The sequence below is a fragment of the Bubalus bubalis genome, chromosome 20 (genome assembly GCF_019923935.1).
Source record: "Bubalus bubalis isolate 160015118507 breed Murrah chromosome 20, NDDB_SH_1, whole genome shotgun sequence".
In the NCBI taxonomy this organism is placed as follows: Eukaryota; Metazoa; Chordata; class Mammalia; order Artiodactyla; family Bovidae; genus Bubalus; species Bubalus bubalis.
In genome coordinates, this window is record NC_059176.1 from 64,785,321 (window position 1) to 64,798,340 (window position 13,020).

General features: G+C 42.3%; 1 protein-coding gene across 4 annotated transcripts in view; it reads left to right on the top strand.

Annotated features, from left to right (window-relative positions):
- Positions 1–13,020, top strand: part of LRRK1 (leucine rich repeat kinase 1) — a 134,714-nt gene that overhangs the window by 45,673 nt on the left and 76,021 nt on the right. For all 4 annotated transcript variants that reach the window (XM_025271629.3, XM_025271631.3, XM_044933271.2 and 1 more), the window contains 3 exons: positions 4,755–4,926; positions 9,579–9,758; positions 10,178–10,326. In XM_025271629.3, the coding sequence (XP_025127414.2) occupies positions 4,755–4,926; positions 9,579–9,758; positions 10,178–10,326 (501 nt within the window). The remainder of the gene's footprint in view (positions 1–4,754; positions 4,927–9,578; positions 9,759–10,177; positions 10,327–13,020) is intronic.

The window sequence follows — 13,020 nt, forward strand, 5'->3', positions numbered from 1 at the left end:
AGACCTGAAAAGCACTGTGAATCAATTCAACATTATTAAGATGTATACAATTCTCACACAACGCAGGGTACAAGTTCTATTCAAGTTGCCGTAGACTATAAACCAGGAGACACTGGAACGTATCCAGAGACATAAAACAAAAGGCAAAACTTTCATGTCAAAGGTATTGAAATCATACAGAATATGTTCTCTTATCACTGTGCACTTATGTTAGAAATCAATATCAAAAGATATTTGAAAATAACCCACATATTTTCAAGTGTAATGTGACAGTTACCAAGAGACTTAGCCATTGAAAACCTCAAAAAGGTTAAAAGACTGAGAAAACACAGAAGGTGATTGCAGAGAAGAAAGAATTTAAATGAGAAGCTAATATCAAAATGAGAAATTAGCATCAAGGGTACTTTAAAAACTCCATGTGTTTGGAAAATAAACGTCCACTTTTAAATGATGGGTGTATCCAAGAAACCATAACAAGGAAAATTAGAAAATATCTGTAACAGACTAAAAATGAAAGGAGAATTTATCAGAACCTGTTACATGTAGCTGAAACTGCTCAATGCAACTAAATACAATGTGGAATCTTGAAAACACATAATGAACAGTGGAGGGTCTCCCATGGAGGTGTGGGTCAGCAGTGGCTTGCCACGGGGACAGAGGAATTGGCAGCAGCAGTTCTGGGAGGTGCCCCTTGGCAAGCGAGCCCTCTTGGAAGTAGTTATTAACCCTGCCATAGAGCCTGTAGACTCCAGGGCTGAGTCACCTCAGGCCAAACAGCTAATAGAGAGGGAGCCCCACCCATCAGCAGATTACAGTGTTACTGAGCATGACCCTGCCCACCAGGACAAGACCCAGTTTTTTCCCATACCAGTCCTTCCCAACAGCCTCATCCACCAGAGGACAGACAGAAGAAGCAAGAAGAACTACAATCCTAGAGGCTCCAAAACATAAACCACAGCCACAGAAATTTAATCAAAATGAAATGGCAGACGATTATCTCCCAGATGAAAGAACAAGATAAAACCTCAGAAAAACAACTACATGAAGTGAAGATAGGCAACATTCCAGAAAAAGAATTCAAAATAATAATAGCGCAGATGACTTCAGTTCAGTCGCTCAGTCATTTCCAAATCCTTGTGACCCCATGGACTGCAGCACACCAGGCATCTCTGTCCATCACCAACTCCCGGAGCTTGCTCAAACTCATGTCCATCAAGTCAGTGATGCCATCCAACCATCTCATCCTTTGTCGTCTCCATCTCCTCCTGCCTTCAATCTTTCCCAGCATAAAGATCTTTTCCAATAAGTCAGGTCTTCTCATCAGGTGGCCAAAGTATTGAAGTTTCAGCTTCAGCTTCAGCATCAGTCCTTCCAATGAATATCCAGAATTGATCTCCTTTAGAATGGACTGGTTGGATCTCCTTGCAGTCCAAGGGACTCTCAAGGCCTTCTCCAACACCACAGTTCAAAAGCATCAATTCTTTGGTGCTCAGCTTTCTTTATAGTCCAACTCTCACATCCATACATGACTCCTGGAAAAACCATAGCTTTGACTAGAAGGACCTTTTTTGGCCAAGTAATATGTCTGCTTTTTAATATGCTATCTAGGTTGGTCATAACTTTTCTTCCAAGGAGCAAGCGTCTTTTAATTTCATGGCTGCAGTCACCATCTACAGTGATTTTGGAGCCCCCTAAAATAAAGTGTCACTGTTTCCATTGTTTCCCCATCTATTTGCCATGAAGTAAGGGGACCTGATGCCATGATCTTCGTTTTCTGAATGTTGAGTTTTAAGCCAACTTTTTCACTCTCCTCTTTCACTTTCATCAAGAGGCTCTTTAGTTCTCCTTTGCTTTCTGACATAAGGGTGGTGTCATCTGTGTATCTGAGTTTATTGATATTTCTCCTGGAAATCTTGATTCCAGCTTGTGCTTCATCCAGCCCAGCATTTCACATGATATACTCTACATATAAGTTAAATAAGCAGAGTGACAATATACAACCTTGCTTGACATACTCCTTTTCCTGTTTGGAACCAGTCTGTTGTTCCATGTCCAGTGCTAACTGTTGCTTCTTGACCTGCATACAGATTTCTCAGGAGGGAGGTCAGGTGGTCTGGTATTCCCATCTTTTTAAGAATTTTCCACAGTTTGTTGTGCTCTATAAGTCAAAGGCTTTGGTGTAGTCAATAAAGTAGAAGTAGATGTTTTTCTGGAACTCTCTTGCTTTTTCAGTGATTCAACAGATGTTGGCAATTTGATCCAGTTGATTTAGGATCTCAGAAAAAGAATGGAGAAGATGCAAGAAATGTTTAACAAAGACCTAGAAGAACTAAAGAACAAACAAACAGAGATGAACAATATACTAGAATGAATCAACAGCAGAATCACAGGTAGAATGGATAAGTGACCTGGAAGAGAGAGTGGTGGAAATTACTGCTGTAAAACAAAATATAGAAAAAAGAATGAAAAAAAATGAAGACAGCCTAAGAATGTTCTGGGAAAACATTAAATGTACCAACATTCACATTATAGGGGTCCCAGAAGGAGAAGAGAGAGAGAAAGGACCCAAGAAAGTATTTGAAGAGGTAAGAGCTGAAAACTTCCCTAACATGGGAAAATAAATAGTCAACCAAGTCCAGGAAGCACAGAGTCCCAGGCAGGATAAACCCAAGGAGGAACATACTGAGACACATATTAAGTAGTAATCAAACTGACAAAAATGAAAGACAAAGATAAAATATTAAAAGCAACGAGGGAAAAATGACAAATTACATACAAGGGAATTCTCATCTGGTTATCAGCTAATTTCTCAACAGAAACTCTGCAAGCCTGAAATAAATGGCACAATATATTTAAAGTGATGAAAGGGAAGAACCTACAACCAAGAATACTCTACCCGGCAACACCTTATTCAGATTTAACGTCAAAATCGGGTTGTACAGACAAGCAAAAGTTAAGAGAATTCAGCACCACCAAACCAGCTTTACAATAAATACTGCAGGAACTTCTCTAGGCAGGAAACACAAAAGAAGGAAAATGCCTACAAAGAATAAACCCAAAGCAATTAAGAAAGTGGTAATAGAATCATACATATCAAACTTAACTGAAATGTAAATAGATTAAATGCACCAAAAAGACATGGACTGGCTGGGTGGATGAAAACTTGTGCATATATGTACTTCCATGTACCACATCACTTTGCTTAATGCCTCAGATTGTAATTATTTTATACTGTTAGGTTAATCATGTTTCCATTATGGCTTGTAATTATAATTATCTTTTATTTTTTGTCTGACTATTGTGAAAACTGATGAAGATCTTTTACTATTGTGATTATATAACTATTACTAGTATTCTAATACAATTCTGAAAATATAAAGAAATATCATGTTGTAAGAAAACAGGGAGGGAGGTGGGAGGGGGGTTCAGGATGGGGAGCAAGTGTAAACCCGTGGCGGATTCTTGTTGATGTATGGAAAAACCAATACAATATTGTAAAGTAATTAGCCTCCAATTAAAATAAATAAATTTAAATTAAAAAAAAAGAAAAGAGGAAATTAACCTGTGATACAATATTATTAACTAAAGCACAGATATTGGTCAAATTTCACAAAACAGGTAAACTTTAATACTCTGTTTTATTTAACTAGAATATATTAAAGATTATCATTCCAACATATAATCAATATAAAAATTTTTGACAAGATTGTTTTTGTTTTTCAGTCAGTAAGTCCTGTCTGACTCTTTGCAACCCCATGGACTGCAGTACACCAGGCTTCCCTGTCCTTCACTATCTCTCAGAGCTTCCTCAAACTCAAATCTCTTTGGTTGGTGATACTGTCTAAGTTATCTAACCATCTGCTGCCTCCTCCTCCTTTTGCCTCCAATCTTTCATCAGGGTCTTTTGCAATGAGGTGGCTCTTTGCATGAGGTAGCCAAAGTATTGGAGCTTCAGCTACATCATCAGTCCTTCCAGTGATTATTCAGGACTGATTTCTTTTAGGATTGACTGGTTTGATCTCTTTGCAGTCCAAGGGACTCTCAAGAGTTCTCCAGCACCACAATTTGAAAGCATCAATTCTTCAGCGCTCAGCCTTCTTTATGGTCCAACTCTCACATCCATACATGACAACTAGAAAAAGCATAGCTTTGACTACATGGACCTTTGTCAGCAAAATATGTCTATGCTTTTTAATACACTGTCTACGTTTGTCATAGCTTTCCTTCCGAGGGACAAGTGTGTTTTAATTTTCTTTGCTGCAGTCAGTATCCACTGTGATTTTAGAGCCCCAGAAAGTATTGACAAGATAGTTTACTGTTTTTGTAGTAAGTCTTTGAAATTACCTGAAAAAGACCCTGATGCTGGGAAAGACTGAAGGCAGGAGGAGAAGGGGACAACAGAGGAAGAGATGGTCGGATGGCATCACTGACTCGATGGACATGAGTTTGAGCAAGCTCCAGGAGTTGGTGTGACAGGGAAGCTCGGCATGCTGCTTAGGGTCGCAAAGAGTCAGACACGACTGAGCAACAGAACTGAACTTTGAAATCACATATGATTTTACATTTTCAGCACATCTCACTTTGCGTGAGCCATGTTTCAAGCCTTAACAGCCACACATGACTGGTCCTGCCGTCCTGGGCAGCACAGTCCCAGACTTGCCCGTGGGCTTGGTGAGCCTTTAGAGTTGGTTCTCTTGGCAGTTCCCAGCAGCACTCTTCGTGCTGACGTCTTGTCCTGGCTCTGTTTTGACCAGGGCCAGCTCCTGAGTATCTCTGCAGCCCATGGTGACCTGGAGACCGTCCGGTATCTTCTCACTGAGAGGCTGGTGGAGCTACCGACGGAGCCCACTGACGACAACCCTGCCGTGGTTGCAGCACAGTTTGGGCACACTGATGTCGTCCAGGAGCTACTCGAGTCCTTGCCAGGTAAAGAGGCTTTGCTTCCCTGGTGGCTCAGACAGGAGGGCGGGAGACTCGAGTTCAGTCCCTGGGGTGGGAAGATCCTCTGGAGAAGGAAATGGCTACCCACTGCAGTACTCTTGCCTGGAAAATCCCATGGACAGAGGAGCCTGGTGGGCTACCATCCATGGGGTTGCAAAGAGTCAGACATGACTGAGCCACTTCACTCATTTTGCCAGGTAAGTCCCAGGGTGTGAGTTCTTCACCCCTGCTCAGGGACACTCTTTTTGAAAAAATACTTATTTTCTTATTTGTTTGGCTTCATTGAGCCTTGGTTGTGGCATGAAGGATCCCTGTCGCTGCACGCAAGCTTCTGTCCAGTTGTGGCGCACCTGCTCAGCTGCCCCACAGCATGTGGAGTTAGTCCTCCAACCAGGGATTGAACCAGCATCCTCTGCATTGGAAGGCAGATTCTTAACCACTGGACCACCAGGGAAGTCCTTCAGGGACCCTCTTTTCCTAGGAACCAGACAGACATTGGGGGTGGGGTACTGCACTCCAAAATGTTTATGTCCTCATACTGTTTACCAATCCAGATCCAGAAATCTGGGGGTATTCTTTAAAGCAGTTTTAGGTTTAAAGAAGAATTGTTGAGCAAGCACCAAGAATTCTCATATACCACCCTCCTCAGTTTCCCTGTTAGTGATGTTTTGTGTGAGAATGGTACAGTTGTTAAAATTGATGAACGAACCGACATTGATGCATTATTACTAATGTGAACTCATAGTTTGTACTAGGGTTGTATATTCTATGACTGTTAACAAATGTGTAATGACATATATGGACCATTACTGTATCATGCAGAATAATTTCACTGCCCTCCTGTTCCACCTCTTCATCTCTTTCTCAGCTCCCGGCAACCACTGATTTCTGTACTGTCTTCATAGTTTTGCCTTTTCCAGAATGACATATAGTTGGGTTCATATGGTATATAGCCTTTTCAGATAGATTGCTTCACTTAGCAGTATGCATTCCAGCTTCCTCCATGTCTTTTCATGACTTGAGAGCTCATACACACACACACACACACACACACACACACATATTTTATCACTGAATAATATTACATTGTCTGGATGTTCCTTGCTATGTTGCTTGCTTAATAACAAGTAATTTTTTCCTCTGGTAGACTCAGGCATCCTGGTCTCCTTTGATTTCCTGTAATGGCCTTGGATCTGTTACAGCTCTTGCTACAGCTATAGGCTGAGGCATTGTCTTAGCAGTGGTCTTTGGGAGTTAGAATGTTGCAAGGGAGTCGGGCCAGCTTCATGGGTATGTGACAATGCAGTCACACAGGGCCCTGTACTTAGAAGGGCCCCACACTTGGTTTGTGAGCACGCCTGCTAAGTCGCTTCAGTTGTGTCCAACTCTTTGCAGTCTTGTGACTGTAGTCTGCCAGGCTCCTCTGTCCGTGGGATTCTCCAGGCAAGAATACTGGAGTGGGTTGCCATGCCCTCCTCCAAGGGATCTTCCCGACCCAGGGATCAAACCCACATCTCTAAGGTCTCCCGCATTGGCAAACATATTCTGTGTCACTAGCGCCACCTGGGAAGCCCACTACACTCTGCAATTACCCTCTTGAAATTTGTAATAATTTTTAAACAAGGGACCCCATTTTAAGTTTTACATGGGACCCCACAAATTATGAAATGGCAGCCCACTCCAGGATCCTTGCCTGGAAAATCCCAAGGACAGAGGAGCCTGACGGGCTTTAGGCTATAGGGTTGCAACGGGTCGGACACGACTGAGCAACTAACACACACACACACACACACACACACCACAAATTATGCAGTAGTACTGTTAAAGGCTTCCCTGATAGTTCACTTGGTAAAGAATCTACCTGCAATGCAGGAGACCCTGGTTTGATTCCTGAATCCAGAAGATCCTCTGGGGAAAGGATAGGCTACCCACTCCAGTATTCTTGGGCTTCCCTTATACCTCAGCTGGTAAAGAATCTTCCTGCAATGCGGGAGACCTGGGTTCGATCCCTAGGTTGGGAAGATACCCTGGAGAAGGGAAAGGCTACCCACTCCAGTGTTCTGGGAAAATTTCATAGGCTGTATAGTCCATGGGGTTGCAAAGAGTCAGACACGACTGAATGACTTTCACTTTTCACTTTTTTTTTCACTGTTAAGGGAGTGTCTGACTGTGTCCTTTGAGGTAGATTTGTGCTCAGATTTGGTTCCAAGCTGGCAAGACCCTCATATGCCTGGAGGAAGAATGAGTTTATGAACAGAAATCAGGGCACTGTTAGGGCCCATAGACACATATTGGGTCAAGCAAGGTATAGGAAGACAGAGAGGAGCCCCTGAGGTGCCAATGGCTGATTCTTTCTCCTCAGGAATCCCCAAGAGTAGCTCTGTTCTTGCCCCAAAGAGTCTATGCTGGCTGACTCACTCATTGGATAGCTTACATTTATTGAGCATTTGCCAAGCACTGGACACACTACAGAACCTGAAAGACACAGAGGCTTTTTAAAAAAGGTGGTCCCAGCCCTTTAGTAGCTCCTGGTCCAGCAGAGGAAATTGAGGCAGAAAAGTGTAACTGTGTGGTGTAACCATGCAGAGGTTGAAATGTCTACACAGTCGTTTGTGACCACACATCAGGGGGTGGTCTTGTCTGCGTGCAGGCTGGGGTCTTCAGAAGGAGTCTACATCTCAACTGGGCTTTGCAGACTGAGTAGGGTTTACTTGGCAGACAAAGGAAGAGCCTGGTTTGCCTGCTTTGCAGAGCGGGGAGCTTGGCTGGACCTGAGTATGTTGGAGCTGGGCATGGTTTTCAGCAGCTCCTGGGGTGTCCTGTCTTTAATTCAACTTGGGACAGAGCTAGTGGGACTGAAAGAGTTCAGGGCACTGTGCTGAGCCCTCTTGGGATGCAGAGATGGGCAGAACAGTGTCTGTCCTCTGGGGGTTCCCAGCCTGAAGGGAGGGTGGCCCTTGTCAGGAGTAAGTAAGATAAGAGGCAGCTGGAGAACAAGGGTGGGTCCAAGAAGAGGAGGGAGGAGAGGTCCATGGTGGGCGGGTACATCACTGTGTAATTATGAACATCATTCGAAGGACATCATTATGTAATTTCTGGTCTTGTAGCTCAGCAGGGCTGACGAGAGAGAGGAAGTAGAAAGATGGAAACCAAAATGGGGCTCTTTGAGCTGGATTTGGGCCTCAAAGAATACACACAGGGGTTTGTACGGTTAAGATAGTACCCTTTGGTTGCGGGTAAAGCAGAACTTAAGGCTTGACTTTGCCATTTACCAACTGTCGGACCTTCAGCAAGTTCCCGACTGTCCCTGAGCTTTGGTCTCCTCATATTGAAATGATGACTGTGAAATACAGGGCCTGCCTCCTGAGACGGACGCACCCCATCCTCAGCAGAGGTTAGCAGCATGACCACTGCACTTCTCACAGCTGGGCATCTGATCGTAACTGAGTTAGGGGCAGTTTGTTTTCTGCTCATGTACCTCCTCCTCCGAGTTGTTCATTTTAGTCATCAATTGAGGGCAAAGAAGGGATATTTATTTAGCACCCTCTGCACCCCAGACATGATGCCAGGTACCTTGTGTACTGGGTTTTAATTCTTGCCTTCTCTACCTCACCCCATTTCCTGGTCAATTTCCTATGACAGAGAGGGGCACTCTCTCCAGGCTCCAGAGCACTTTGGTTCCTGAGAACTCTCCACCTCTGGAAATGAGTGTTATGATGCAATTGGGAAGTGTCCACATGGGGGATGAGATCATTTTTCCATGGCAGCCAGATCCAAAAGACCTTGCATTACTTTGAACTTAAAGATACTGTGACATTTCAAACCATGCTGTCCCTGTTCGTTCAGTGTGTTATTTCATCCTGGAATTAAGTAGGCAGTTCTTTTAGGGAGCAGTTCTCTTAAGTTTTGGGCTGATCTGTTTCTTCATCAAAGTATTTTTTAACTTATGAAAGTGGTATATGTATATTACAGATAATTCGGGAAAGCAAAAAGTGTTATTACTCTAAGAACATAATGACATACCACAATGAGTTATATCAGGCACTTGTCAGATGTGACAGTTTATTGAGTCGAGTACTTGACATATACAATGTCATTTAATCCTCACATTAAACTTGGAAGGCAGGGTGTTCCTCTTCCCGTTTTGCTTATGGGTAAAATCAGCCACAGAGAGGATAAGAAATTTGCCCCAGATGACACAGTTGAAATGTTTTAATCCTAAGTCACCTGTCTCCAAAACCTGTGTCCCTGTGTGTGATGCTGCTCCAGGGCTGTGGTCAGGGCTGGGGATGAGGCAGAGAGTAAGGGCATCTCACTGTCCTACCACCTGGAAAGAATTCTGCAGCTCTAAGGGTAGGCGGTTCTTCCTAGTCTTATTTCCACACATACGTTTTTCATCACGATCTCACTGCATGTGCTGTTCTGAATGCTCCTTTTCCCCAGCGGGTGTTATTTGACGGGCAGGTGGGTTTATAGTGATGTGGGGAAATGTCATATGCAGTTCAGGGGGTCTGTTCCATAGACACTGTCAACTGGACACAAGCAACTTTCAACGGGAAACAGGGCCGTGGCTGGAGGGGATTTCAGAGCAGAAACAACTGTCCCTTCAGCCACGCTCTGTCCCGTCATCTGTGCAGGTCCCTGCAGCCCCCAGCGGCTCTTGAATTGGATGCTGGCCTTGGCCTGCCAGCAGGGGCACCTGGCAGTGGTGAAGCTCCTGGTCCTGACCTACGGGGCCGACCCGGAGAGCTACGCAGTCAGGAAGAACGAGTTCCCTGTCATCGTGCGCCTGCCGCTGTACGCGGCCATCAAGTCAGGTGGGTCCCGGTTAGACCTCCCGCGAGAGCCTTTGTCCTGTAGAGACGCGGGCCCGCCCATCACACTCGCCTTTGGCTCGTGTGACTCGTGTGACTAGCCAGCGGCCTGTGTGGAGTTTTGCAGCTCTGTTCTTGGCTTCTTCTTCAAAAGATCTGCGTCCTTCTTCCTTCCCCCGACTCCTTCCTGCAAGGGGATTTCAGTGCCAGGGACCAACCACGGCAAACGCGTGCTGCAGAGGGCAAAGCCCCACAGAAGTGCTCTCAGTGACGGGCACCTGTGGAGTCAAGGGAGGCAACAGAGACGTTCAGCAGTTCCATGCCCTTCTCATTTTCGTTTCACGTGCGTGTCTGGCCTTTTGGACAACCGTGACACACTCTGCGTCCCGAATGCCCTGAGCACTCTGCTTTCTGTCCTGTAGGGAATGAAGATATTGCCATCTTCCTGATTCGGCATGGAGCCTTTTTCTGCTCCTACATTTTACTGGACAGTCCTGACCCCAGCAAACATCTCCTCAGGAAGTATTTTGTTGAAGCAAGCGCCTTGCCCAGCAGTTGTCCGGGAAAAATGGTGAGTAGTCTTTGTCTGTGGATGGATGGATAAGGAAGAGGTGGTGTTTACATACAGCAGATTATTCTTCAACCATGAGAAAGAAGGACATGGTTCCATCTGTAACAACGTGGATGGACTTTGAGGACATTATGCCAAGTGAAAGAAGTCAGACAGAGAAAGATAAGCACTGTATGTTTTTACTTATAGGTGGAAACTAAAAAAGCCAAACCGTGGAAACAGTAGATGGTCTGACAAGGCCTGAGGGGTGGGACACATGGGAAGATGTTGGTCATATAGCTGGAGTGTTGGTCACTTCAGCCATATGATAAATAAGCCCTGGAGATCTAATGTGTAGCACTGTGATTGCAGCTAATAACACTGTATTATATACATGAAAGTTTCTAAGAGAATAAATCTTAAATGTTCTCACCACAAAAAAGAAATAGTAATTAAGTGGCGTGGTACAGGTGTCAGCTAAGGCTACAGTAGTAATCGTTTTACAATATATAAATGTATTAGATCAACACGTCATAACTTACACAATGTCATATGTCAATTGTAGCTCAATAAAACTGGGAAAAAACACATATGGGGATTAGTTCTAGTTAGTTTACCATTTTAATAACAAACATAGGATTGCATTATTTACATTATCTTCAATTTGGCTTTTTAAATTGAGCACTCTATCACTGACTCCCCCTCGTTCAGTCAATGTAGCTGTATCTCATTCTTTTCGATATGTGCCTTAAATCTAGAGTGAATGTAGCTTAGTTGACTCAGCCCTTTTTCTGGTGGTGGACATTTGGATTATTTCTGGGTTTTGCCCCTGTGATATAACCTGATTTCTAGGGTATTTCTTATGTAGATCAAAGTCCTGAAAGTGGACTGCTTTGGAATCACTTCCCCAAATGCTGTGGTAACTCAACACTCTCACCAGTGCGACATGGGGATTTCTATTCCCCACACCCTGGCCAGCACTGGATGTCCAGGGGCATTTTAATTTTCATCGCTTTGATGGGTAAAAATGGAATCTTCTTGTTTTAATGTCTGTATTTCTTATCTTAATGTTGAGCATCTTTGCATAGCCTCATAAATTATTTGTGTCTCCCCTTATGTGAGTTGCCTGTTACAGTTTATTATTTTTCTCAAGGATTACTCACCTTTTCCTTCTAATTTTGAAGCGTCTTATTGTATATTAGAGATTTTAAACCTTTTTTGTTTATCATAGATGTTACCAATATTTTTCCCAATCCATTATTTGTCTTTTGTCTGTTATCTTTTGAGATAACAAAGATATGTGAATATATAATCAAATATGCCTGTCTTTTCCTTTTTGGCATTTAGGTTATATAAGAAAGTCATTTTCCCCTCACTTTTATGTAAATTTTCTCCTAGAGTCTTTTATACATTTTGACTCTTTTATTTTTTACATTTTAGGTCTTAGTTTTCCTGGTATTTCTTTGTGTATGTGGTTTGAGGGAGGGAATCTAACTTTCCTCTCTTCCAGGTGGATGATCAAATATTCCAGCACAATTTTTAAAGTAAGCTTTGATTTTCCTTCGGGATTAAAATGTCACCATTGCCATTTCTTCCAATATATACTTATATACATTTTGGGATTCTCTGCACTGGTCCACTAGCCTTTTAATCTATTTCTGTTCAAATGCCATGCTGTTTTGATTACAGGCATTTTATTTAAACCTTACGACTGGTTAATGCAAGTTTTCTACTCCTTATTTGCTTTTTTCAAAAATACCCTAACTGTTGTCAGACATTGTTTTTTTCCCTTTTGTGCATTTCCCCCGGTAACTTCCATGGTGACTTGTGCTGCATTTGGGTCCTTTAACAGGATTTTATAGTTTTCCTGATAAAGGTTTCCTGAACCTATTTTGTTTATTTTTTATTGTTTTTGCCATTGTTTGAATGGAATGTATATCATTCTTTCCCATTTCCAACTTAACATTGCTGATATGAAGGAAAGCTCTTCTGTCTATTTATTTGTTTTACCCAATCCACTTACCAACTTCTCTTATTAATTCTAATAGTTTTCAGAGAAGTTCCTCAAAACTTTTAGGTATGTATCAAGTTATCTGCAAATTCAAAGCACGTTTGTCTTTTCTAATATTTATTTAACTTTATTTCGTGGCTTATTGTGTATTAGCAGAAATGTCAAAAGTTGAATCATCTGAAAAGAGCAGATGTATCTCTCTTGTTCCTGATTTTAAAGGTCTTGGCATCAGCATTTTTGGTAAATAGACTATTGCTATATATTTAGGTAGTTTCCATGTATTCCTCTTTGCTTAGGTTTTTATTAAGAAAAGTTGCTGAATTTTATTGGATCTATATTAGCAGCTGTGGATATACTCACATAGTCTTTCTACTTTAATTTGCCGTTCTAATGAATGATAGTAGGTGTTGACCCAATATTGAAATTTTGTAATAAATCTTAATTGGTGTTATTATGGATGGATTTGACCTATTGATATTTTATTTACAATGTTTGCTTCTATATCTATAGGTAATTGATCTATACTTTTCTATTTTTATTGTCTTTGAGATTTTGGTATGAGACAATGTTAGCTTTACAGAATGACTTGGAGAACTTCCCATTTTATTACAGTCTGGAGAAGTTTCATAGGAATTATTTATTGCTAATGGTTGATTAGATAAAGCAGGTCTTTGTTTTTCAGACATCTTTTGAAATCATTGGTC